Here is an 11141-nt window from a genome sequence, read left to right as displayed (position 1 = left end):
CTGGGTCCAGCTAGGTCTGGGACGTGACTTGCAACGCAAGCTTTATGCTACTTGTCTTAACAGTATTGATTTGGTTGATACGAATTGTTGAATACCCGCTGAATCGTAGCATGAGCGAATAACAGCGGCAAAAACCTGTAACTAAACACCTCAGTTTGGTTCACCTAATCGGCTACCAGTCGTGTGTCAAGGACAGGATGTTTCCAGGGTCACCCAAATGGTACCTTTGCGATCCGCGGTATTTTCCACAGCTGGATGGGTAGTTCCAGCAGTAACAAGTCATCATGACGAAAATGAATCGGCTGACAGTACTTATGAGGTGAGTACTTATTGATGCCAGTTCAAACAATCGAAATGCCTACAGTTTGTCCAACACAAATCAATTTTCTCTTGCCAACTGACTGCGAAATGATGCAGCAGAATAATGGGGTAATATGGATCAGTGGTTAGAGCGCGAATTTACCGACCAGAAGGTCCGTGGTTCGAATCCGACCTCCACCTTTCGACTTCTGCTGTCTAGACTGGACAACCTGGGCACTATCCCAGCCCTTGTGCTTCCTTCGGATGGCAAGCAGTTAGGCACCGAAAAAGTGTTACAGCTCAACGATTGCATGAGAGTTAGTGCTTGAGAAAGTTCAACTGTCTGTTGGTAATGTTGATTCTGAAACTAGAGTGGAATTCTATGCGTTCCAAGAGTTAAACCCAAACACACGATGGGCTCCTAAATGTCACTTCAACCGACTCACATGACCAACGAACGTCCTTACAGGTAAGAAACAGTGAAGCTACCAAAGCATTGAGGAAAAGCAAGCTGATGGGACCAGGCGCTAACCACTAATCAGATATGCAGAGGCTCGAATTTTGCTTAAGCTGTTTGACTCAGCCCAGTTTTCCATTCCAAAGGCGCGTATGACTACTTTATGGCAGCCTTGTGAAAACTTCCTCAATCATTCGGAGCATAGAAAATAGGAGAGCACCCCTCAGTGAGTACAACGGATACTACACTCAGTAAACAATCCAAAAATCTCTTACAGAAATAATAATACCGGTTAAACAAGAATTTCTGTTAAATGGAACTGGAGAGCAGTACTTTATCCCAGCAAACATTATTGTTACAAATTATTTCAAACAGCTGCGTGGTACGGACAGTATATCCGAAGATTTGATGGCGTGATAGTAAATTAATTCATACTGATTAACTCAATTATGAGAAGCCAAGAAGAGCGCAACAGATATTTATATTGTGTGAATATACAGTTTAGTCGGGGTACAAAAGTGACAGGACATGTGGATCCGCGTTGGCTGTCAGAGAAGCCGATTCAAGCAAACGAGCACCAACATCCTTCTTATGTACAGAGACTAAGTAGTTTGTCCGATAATTAAACTTTTTATCTGCATGACTCCCATTGGTGCATGCAACGAGTGTAGAGCAGTCTATATTGGCAACAAAACGTTTGCAGCAGTATGCAGTCACTCAGCTGCAACACCATTTCGGTGCATAACTGAAATCCCACTCGAAGGAAGCATGAGGGCTGGAACGCTGTCAGGCGGTTCACAATTTTATTCGAATCCGCTGATGACCGAGAATTTCAAAAAGGACTGCATGGAACTGCAACACAATTGAGTAGTAGAAGCGATGTGTGAGAACAATATCAGGCATTATGCGTTGATCGGTATAACACCTGTAACCTTTCCGAACACTTCAACCGTGGCTATGCAATTTCGGAACCAGATGGAAGTCGTCAGGAAGCTGATTATAATATTGCTTATTAGATAAAAAAGTGAGCGGAATTGAGTAACTGATAGCACCTGTCTTCACTCTTTAACCATGACAAAAATACTGATACAAAGGCCCTGAATTTCACATGTTTCTGCTGCATCACGTTGGTGACGTAGTCTCTTGCAATGCACTCATCTAGAATTATATCAGTGTATATTCGTAATGCACTACTCGTTACAGACGAGAGATTCAGCTGGGTTCCAGGTGAATCTCTCGCAAAACTCAATTTGTTTGCAAATGAGTGTATTTCGCTTATATCAAAATGTATTTTCTTAGAGTAATGCAAGCTCATTAGGATAGCTGAAAATGCTTTGACGAAGTGTTTTCACGTGTTATGTCAAGCGAATTCAGAACTTCACAAACGGGGGTCACCTGTATTCCGGTTTTCAGCAACCTAATGAGTAATATTATATTATTTCATTTTCAAATGACATCGTGTGTGAACATGTTGAAGTTTCCAAGTAAAATTTGAAATTAATACTGCTGTCACTGTTCCTGAATCGGGAAAACCGTTGCAAAAGCCAGTCTTAAAGCTGTAAGTTTCAGAGAAAATGTTTATTAATACGGTTTCGAATATCATGCTGTTTACCAAAAGATGTTCATACTTGCAATCGCTCATACAGTTTCCATGCCACTCAGAAAGTAGTTGACTCTGTAGGGCGATGGCGGCTACATTTAACAACATGCCTAGGCAAGAAACTCTGCCCACCGAAGAGTAAATCATCGTATATCAATCGGATCATCAGGTCACACCATTTAAGGAATTGCGAACCTAGGTGGTATCATTGCAACATAATCAAGCCATTAATAGGACAGTGCATAGTGGTTCCGTAAGTTGTAATGACTTTTACCATTGTTATTGCAAATTCCAACCAAGGCTCAATTCATTCGTATCTTGAAAGTACCACATTGTCTATGGAACTGTGCATCATGCTCAGCAATTACCACGAGATGAACCTGAAATATGGCCATAAACTATCACCATGTAAAAAGATCTGGGAATATCATATGGAGACTTCGTCCAGTAGAGGGAGCCAATCTATGTTGAAACTCCGGAGCGTCTCGAAACTTCGACCTCCCACTTAGTAGTCGAACACTTAATCGTACGGCCTTGAGTGGCTGATCAGCGATGTGATCAAGTCCCACTCAGAAAGGATAAAAGGCTAATCAGCATTCAAACACGCAATCCAAATCGTGTCCAGTTGTTGACTGGCTCCAGGATGGAAAGTTTGCCCTTTCTATCGCGCAAATCCGAACTACCTTGGGCCCTGCCATGCCATTGACTAGAGTGAAGTAGTAGTCATGGAGTGAGGACACTGCAGGCTGGCCCTAATAAATTAAATCAAATGGTTCGAAAGTAACACCGTTTTGGTTGAAAGCTTCCATACGACTTTAAGGGAGCACGAGCGACGCGACAACACATCACCAAAGCCTACGATGGAGGATTTGAAAAGCCTGGGGTTCAGACAACGCATCTCCTGGTCAGCAGCTCGTGTCTTTACCACCAAGCAATATCAAGCTTAAATCCACTGTGACTAACATGGAGCAGTTGCAAAACAGGGCCGCTGATCAAGGCCCGGGATGTTCTTGGGGTTAACTGCTGTCTAGGTTATCTTACTGTACGTTTGGTTGTGTAGATAGCACACCACATAAGTAGTATGCTAGCGTTAAGTCAATTTCGGCCCGCACCTATGGACAATCCTTGGTAGTAACTAGGACCCTAAAGGTGATATCCGTCAGATACGCCACTCCCTAAAGGACAACGCCAGCTACGTCCAGTGATTCGTTAGGATACCGTACTGGTTATTTTGGTTGTTGGACTGCATCTCCAGTGTATTCGTATGCTTATGCTTGACTGAGACCAATCCGGTGAATATAATGAGCTGGAAGGTGATTGAAATGATGAAGTACAACATATACCATTCAACGGAGGCCTGCCTAAAAGATTGAGTAGCTCACGATTAGTCCGACGTGCGTGTTCTATAACAAGCGCAAGTATTCCGTTGGTCCGTCGTCACGCCACTTTCGGTTGTATATTAGCTATGTAGATGTCACAAGTGAGAGATACCCACCATATGCGCTACAGAATACCCCCCCCCCGAGGGGGAAGGTTCTTCCCGTGATTCTCCTTAAAAATTAACAGCTGTTATCCCGTGGACCAAGCACCCCCCCCCCCCCCGAGGGAAAAGGTGCTTCGCGTGATTCTCCTTAAAAATTAACAGCTGTTATCCCGTGGACCAAGTAAGGCCAATTTAAGTAGAAATAAATGCAAAATATCTTGAGCTGGTTAGAGGCCGGTAGGATCTTACTTTAATGAAACTGGGTTGTCTGAAAGTGCGAGAATTATAATGTGAAAGTTCGGACTTAGTTAAAACCCAGGGTGGTCAAACGGCGCCAGTCGTACCTCTCAGTCTATTGCGAAATTAACGAAAACAATTGGAATTTACGGTGTATCATTCTTAGTCCTCAACAAGACAGTAATGAACGCTATTGTTTTAGGGCTTTCATCGTCTGATTCTCTTACCCAAACGCCTGAGCAGATTTTGGGAATCGAGCAAAAAATTCCCTTCGCATCCTAAATGGCCTAGTAACACGTAACCTCTGCTGATGAAGTGCTTTTCACTGTTTTCCGCACTAAGTTTCCACTGATGCGAAAGAATGAAAGCGGATAACTGGTGTTGCAGCCCGGATGAAGGTCAGGGAGTTGTTCATCTGAGGTGAGAGGACAAACAATGACTCCATAGCAATAACGGCAGGAACGTCGATTAGTCTTAGCGGACTGAGCGAACGAAGGTGACTTCAAACTCGTGGTCACCCTGGTGGTGCTGTTCAATTGCCCCCGATGGATTATATGGAGCTTTACAAGTTGCGCTTGGCTGTACCGGCTCATTTCACTGCAGTCTGACAACCGTGTACGCACGTACGGTGACTCAGGTCGTCACACCATAGGGTAGCGGACTGTACAAGATAGACGGAGTGCAGAAAAACGAAAAAGCAGCGAGTTACTAATCACGCGCAACACAGCAGTACAACAGCTGTCACTGGTTGACTGAGAATGCAATATTGCTGAGTACCTCTAACCACTGACATGGTAAGCCCCCAATACCCCAAACTTTCAGACGACGTCCCCAAATGTAACCAAGATCCTGTCATGTTTCCCACGTATCGTCCCCAGGTCAGGAGTTGCACACTCCGTAGTTTCTCCAGTCGTACCCTACCTCAGCTAACATGGCACGACGACGCACTCGACCACATATGACCGAAGTTGGTGCGACAGAACGTGGCTGGTTTGTTGCTCAAAACCATTCGCTGTACTTCAATACTGCCTATTCGGCGTTCCCGTAATACCTGTGCACTGTTTCAATGACACCACTGGTCAGGAACAAGATTTTTATCTTCAGTGTAAAGCAGCCACGCTTCGTTGCAGTAAAGCAAAACTAGACTAACTGTTGAAACGTAAACCCTGTCTTCAAATATTTCGCATCCGGCTCAGGCATGCGCAAATCAAAAGTATAACAGACCTTCGAAACGCTGGCATCAAGTTCGTCGGAAACACCGACAGCCAACGTGATACAACCACTCAGATAAATATATTCCCAATATTTCCATTGGTTTTGATGACAGAAGCAGCTCTCATGGTGCACTCATCGAATTTTGTGATAACACTTCGGACTTCGATGATGTAACTCGATTGTGCCCTAATCCGGTGAAGATTGGTGTCAGCGATGATTGATCTTATGAAGCAGAGACTAGCAGCTTGGCGGTTACGAGCATATCGTCCTTGGCGCTCACTTAAAGTTGCGCCCTACAATTGGTCGCCAACTAATAACGTCACGGCGATTCAATATGTTCTCTTTTGAAGAAGCGAACAAGTTCTACACTCAATCGGGGCTAAAAGCTGGAAACCTCCGCAGACAATTATTGAGCGAAGCTAACGGCTGTCATAAAGCCGGCTACGACTCCCCTGGGTACGGCATTTCTATGTTTGAAGGACCGGATCTTCATAACTCTTGGTCTCTATCAGGGATACCCGTCCAAACGGTTCACATGATACCTAAGCCTAAAAAGGCAAACCTTACGATCCACAGGAGCTAATTGCGATACTCTTCGGGGAAGAGCTGCTTTGGGACACGATTTCGATGTCAGCAGAGTATAAGTACGTAGTAACAGTCGTAGTCCCATTGTAAACCGCCTACGTTTCTCCAGTGGGCTGGTATTTGAGCAATCTGACAGAAGGTGCTGCTAACAGAATGATGCTGCCGCAAACAAACGTAAACGACCTTCGTGGTCAATCAGTGCACAGCTTTGTGCATGCGGCCCTCCTACTCAAGCCGACCACTTGTTAGGCGAAAGACTAGCCAAGCCTTTCAGCACTAACGGAACGTGTCACTGCCTGCTACTGTTAAGGCCAATTCAGACTGGCTACCTGGGGGCCGATTAGGCATTACCCCGCCTGAAGGCCAGAAGTTTCCTGTTGATCTCCATTTCTGGATGAAGTCATAATTGACCGTAAGTTTCAAACGCCTATGGTCCGTAGTGTCATCTATGCAGCAGTGAAGTATGCAGGGCTTTCACTGATCACGAAGATAAGAGGGATAGCTAGAGAACACTATGCATGCAACTCTGGTGGGCACGCGAATCAAACAAACAAGGTGTCATTGAAGCCTCCGTCAACGATCCTTGGCTAAGGGTTATCTAAACGTATTACACAACTGCAACGACAATGCTTACAAACATTTATCACATGTAAGTTCAGACTCATGTGGAACATTGCTCCTTAGTTGGGTAATATAACAATGTACCTGTCGTCATGAACAAGCTGTCAACCTTGGTCCCATCAAACTATGCGCCCAACCTTTTTTTGGGCTGCGTTTGGACAAGTGGACAAGCCTCCCCCCCCCCAAAAAAAAAAGCTAGAAATTCACTGCGGTTTCCTGTTTAAATTGTACGTTGAGATTATAATCGACATTTCAAATCGTAATACGATTTCATCAACAACAGATCAACTAATTTTTCAGGCTCCGTCTTTAAGAGAGGTCTGGACTGGTTTGGTTACCAAGTTACCAAGTTAAGAACTTCTTATCGTCTTCTGGTTGACAGGATTAGGGACTATGTGTGCAAAAACAAAATGTAACACAGGTCAAACTGACATGGAGTTACAAACCAGAATCGGTGAGTACAAGCTGTTCATAAAAAGCTCACCAAGAAACGCATGAGTATCAGGCGATAATTAAAAGCTTGTCGATTACAGGGTATGACCAAGACACTGAACATGGAACAGATATAGAAAGTGTGGGAGCACTGAAACGAGGGATAAGATTCACACCATAGCGACTGGTAGCCGAAACGATGGAAATTACCGAGAATTCTACCGTGAACAGAATACGGAGCACAGAACTAGCTGACGTTCGGAATTATTTTAGATAAACTGGTTCGATACGCAACAGCATACGGTCATCAGGGTTTAAACCATAAGACCCCGACAGAGCAATATTCACCAAATCCCCCAACCTAACTTCCATGCCAGCAGGAGGCACAAGGGCTGGGATACTGTCAGATGGCGAGATGGCCCAGTGGTGTGTGCGCGAATTTACTGATCGGAAGGTTCGTGGATCGAACCCGACCTCTACCTCTCGAGTTCTCCTGTCTAGGCTTGGGCAACCTGGCAGTATCCCAGCCCTCTTGCTTCCTTCGGGTGACGTGGAAGCTAGGCACTGTAAGGGTGGTAGAGCTGAACGATTACCTTCATCTTCCCAACCCCAGTAGTCAATCAATCCAACTTATCAGCTATAAACCGTGTACCATAGGCATATCGGTTTCAGCTGCTACAGTTTCTATCACCGGAAAACGAGAAAGCGGAATACGAAACCAAGCCTTGGACACGAAGGCATGCTCAATTTGTTCGGAAATTGGGTAGCTACGCATTGAAGGCGATAGCTTTGATAAAGGAGCGCCACTGACTGCGCGATTGGGCTATGTCCGCCAATGTCAATAATCAATCGTGATTTAAGTCCCAGGGTGGCGCAGTTGCCCAACCGACTCAGTTCACTGGTTAGTGTTTTCGTACTTCGTTGCCAGGTCATACATTGTCCACCTCTCGGTCGCTTCCACACAGCACAGGGCTGGGCGAAAAGAGCCCTGCGAGGCAGACGATCTTCTGGCATGCGGAGTACATGACCCAACTAGCGCAACCTATGAAGCGTGAGTAATTCATCTATCGCGGGAGAGTTCCTTCTTCCTAAGACCATTTGTCTTACCTTAGGATTGCTAACCCTATGTTCTCACCAGACCTGACCAATGCTGCGGAGACACCGGTGATCAAACACTGACATCTTCCGTATGTCTTTTGCGCATAGGAGCCAAGTCTCTGATCCACAAAGCAGTATGGATCACACGCAATGTACGCTCCTCCCTTGACCGACAAACTCCCGTCACGTCGGCGCCATAAGTGTCGGAGGTTGGCAAAAGCTACCCTGGTTTTTCCGATTCGAGAAATATTCGTATATCCAACCAGTCCACCACAACTCATACAGCTGTCCAGGTAAACAAATTTATTTACCACGTCGATTGGCTCACCTGCAAGCATGAGGTGTGGGTTTGATCCCACCCAATCTTGTAGCAGCACTTTACACTTTGCAGATGTGAAGCGCATGCCAAACCGTGCGACAGAGTAATTTAGGTTACTTAAAATCGTTTGCATTTGGAAAAAATCTGAACCAAGGAGAGCAATATCATCTACATACTCAATGTTTGACAGGGAACGTCCCGGAAGCATTTCAACTCCCGAGGTTTCAGAGACAGGCAGAGAAATTTCAAGCAGCATATCAAAGTTGAAAAGGAAAGGGGAGAGGACACCTTTGATACCCTTTCGGCGCCTAGTTACAATGCTATTTGGAGGAAGCAACAAAGCTGAGATAATACCAGGGTGCCCAAGCCTAGAGAGAAGTTGAGATGCAGAGGTCGGGTTCAAACCACAGGCCTTCCGATCAGTAAATTCGTGCTCTAACCACTGGGTCATCCAGCCCACTGGCGCAAACTGCAAGGTGGCTTGGAAGAATGTTAAAGAAATCATCAAGAGTTTGAATGCTACTGATGCAGTCCACCTCCGAGTTTGGGGTATCTGTGATTCCAGCGTGTTAGTTGGAAAAATTGCAAGAGACGGCGACTGATCGATTCAGCAGGCTTTCTGATTAGCGTCTGTGGGTGTACACACATCGGGATTCTTCTGGCAGGCTGATATCAGGCCCCTCGCTCATACGCTCCTCTTTCCCTACTTTGTTACTGAGGAATATATGTCAACAATGATGTCGTTTCCTCTGTTGATGACGAATTCCAATGTGTATAGACTGTACGTCCTAAAAAACGCCTATACACCTTGCAGGCGCAATGCGTTTGGCGAAACGGGTTGCGGTGTTTGCCAGTTTATTCACCAGTGCTTGTGTTCGGCCTGATTCCTCAAAGATGACATTGTCTGCGACGAGGTTCTTACTAGGAACGATGTAGACACCGGGGTTGTGAATATCTTCCAAAGTTCGCCTCATCTTTTCATCGATAACGAAGTTGAACAAAAATGGAGACAGTAGACACCTTTGCAGGGCATCACCTATTGTAGGAAAGCACATACAGGGCTCGCCTTACACACTCACACACATCTGCGGCATCCGCTGTCTAGGTTTGCATAACTTGGAAGAATCTCAGCCCTCGTACCTACTTCGAATTGCATGGCAGCTATACACCGAAGGGTTGTTTCCACTGGGAAAGTATAGTTAGAAGCACTGACAGATCGACAAAATCGAAAACAAAAGACACCAAAATTCAGTCGTCCGTACATGTGGCGTTGTTGTAACAGCTAACCGAGTATGGTGTGGTCGATTCAGCATCAAACCGGCAAAAATCCCACTTGCTACTCACGGGTTAAGATTTCGCGCGCCGCCGAAATAAGACGAAGAGCTACTGGCGCCAGTCTTTTCACACCGGGAGTCAGATTGGCGATGGGTATGGTGCACCTGCCAGTGTGTTGACAAAAACCATTAAAAAGGTCAGACTCCGGACGGCGACTGTTACGAGCCCCTCCGTGAGTACCTGGCACACCGACTTACTGTCTCCTGAAATCAACCTCCGATGGACCAAGTGGTTAGAGCACGAATCCACTGAGCGGAAGGTCCGTGGTTCGAAACCGACCTCGACTTCCCCTGTCTAGGCTTAGGCGACCTGGCAGTATCCTAACCCTCATGAGGCATGACAGCCAGGCACCGGAAGGGTGCTACGGCTGAACGATTTTTTCACACCATACTCCACGAGTAACTATTTGAACAAGCAGCGCCAACACCCCGTTGTAGCGGATGAACTAATTCCCAAGCATGTAGGCAATTGTCTGCGCCACATCGTGAGGGCAGACTTGAGGGTCACGGCGGTGCGACATGCTGACCTGCAGCCGATTAATAAACGGTAGTTTGACGCACTCAGGCATCGCATTAAGGAGGAACATGTTATTTTCCTAACCCGTAAGGGAAGCGACTACTTACACATCGAGGTGCGACGAAGGAGCTGCCAATAAGGATAAACTTTCCTTGAACGTCTGCGTGTACACATGCTATCCAACCAATTGTGAAGCGCCACAAACTCATCTGATTACGTCGGTGAGACCCCTCACAACCTTTTCAGACCCAGCTTTCTCAGTACTGTATGGAAGACCATCGTTTTCGGAATACCGGCCTCAGAATTTGAACAAGAAAGGCCGTTACAGAAATGCACGCAACTTACGTCATGATATCAAAACCCACAAGCCGGTTAGCGAGCGACCCTGTTTGGCACTGAGTAACCGCCACAAGCGGCTCGTGACAATTCCAAAGTGCCAAGAAGAGTGCGCACGCGACAGCCTAACGCAAACACATTGGGCAGGGGACCTGGTTGCATCGCGCCCGAGCCAGCCATTCGGCAACCCGTCGGCGATTGATCCATTTAAACAATGAACTTTACAAGTTCATAAAGTAGAGCGGAATAAATCAGGGCATTTTCACAAAACAAATGGTCCAGCAGTGTAGAGCGAACATTTTATTGAACATAGTAACGAGGAAAATCAACGCGCCGCGATAAAGGGGTGAATAGGGGATTCTGGGTGCTAACACGTATTCACGGATTGATGCACGAGATCGAGGTTTCGCCTAAGTTTCCCGGATCGGTTTTGTTCTTTTCGTTTAGCGGCTGGCGTTTACTTGAAGGGCACGAAAGAAAAAAATGGTGTAGCACTGTTCCTTATGATCTCAGCGCGGGGCAGTATCTTTGCCAGCGCGAGGATTCGCATGAATGTCTAACAGTGCTCTGAACAGATTGAACCGTTTCTATGTTTCCTTTAACCCTT

General features: G+C 45.9%; 2 protein-coding genes across 2 annotated transcripts; one reads left to right on the top strand and one right to left on the bottom strand.

The window, feature by feature from the left end:
- Window positions 1–434: 434 nt before the first annotated feature.
- T265_10434 (hypothetical protein) lies at window positions 435–6914 on the top strand (the record flags this gene model as incomplete). The annotated part of the gene is made up of 2 exons (XM_009176804.1): window positions 435–617; window positions 6813–6914. 2 exons carry the CDS (start codon window positions 435–437, stop codon window positions 6912–6914), a joined length of 285 nt encoding a protein of 94 aa, XP_009175068.1.
- A 1119-nt stretch (window positions 6915–8033) lies between these two features.
- Window positions 8034–10741, bottom strand: T265_10433 (hypothetical protein; the record flags this gene model as incomplete). The annotated part of the gene is made up of 3 exons (XM_009176803.1): window positions 8034–8715; window positions 9155–9383; window positions 10603–10741. 3 exons carry the CDS (start codon window positions 10739–10741, stop codon window positions 8034–8036), a joined length of 1050 nt encoding a protein of 349 aa, XP_009175067.1.
- Between the last annotated feature and the right edge of the window lie 400 nt (window positions 10742–11141).

This window comes from Opisthorchis viverrini (genome assembly GCF_000715545.1).
Source record: "Opisthorchis viverrini unplaced genomic scaffold opera_v5_363, whole genome shotgun sequence".
Lineage (NCBI taxonomy): Eukaryota > Metazoa > Platyhelminthes > Trematoda > Opisthorchiida > Opisthorchiidae > Opisthorchis > Opisthorchis viverrini.
The sequence above is the reverse complement of the archived record's forward strand: the minus strand, read 5'-3'. Positions and strand labels throughout refer to the sequence as shown.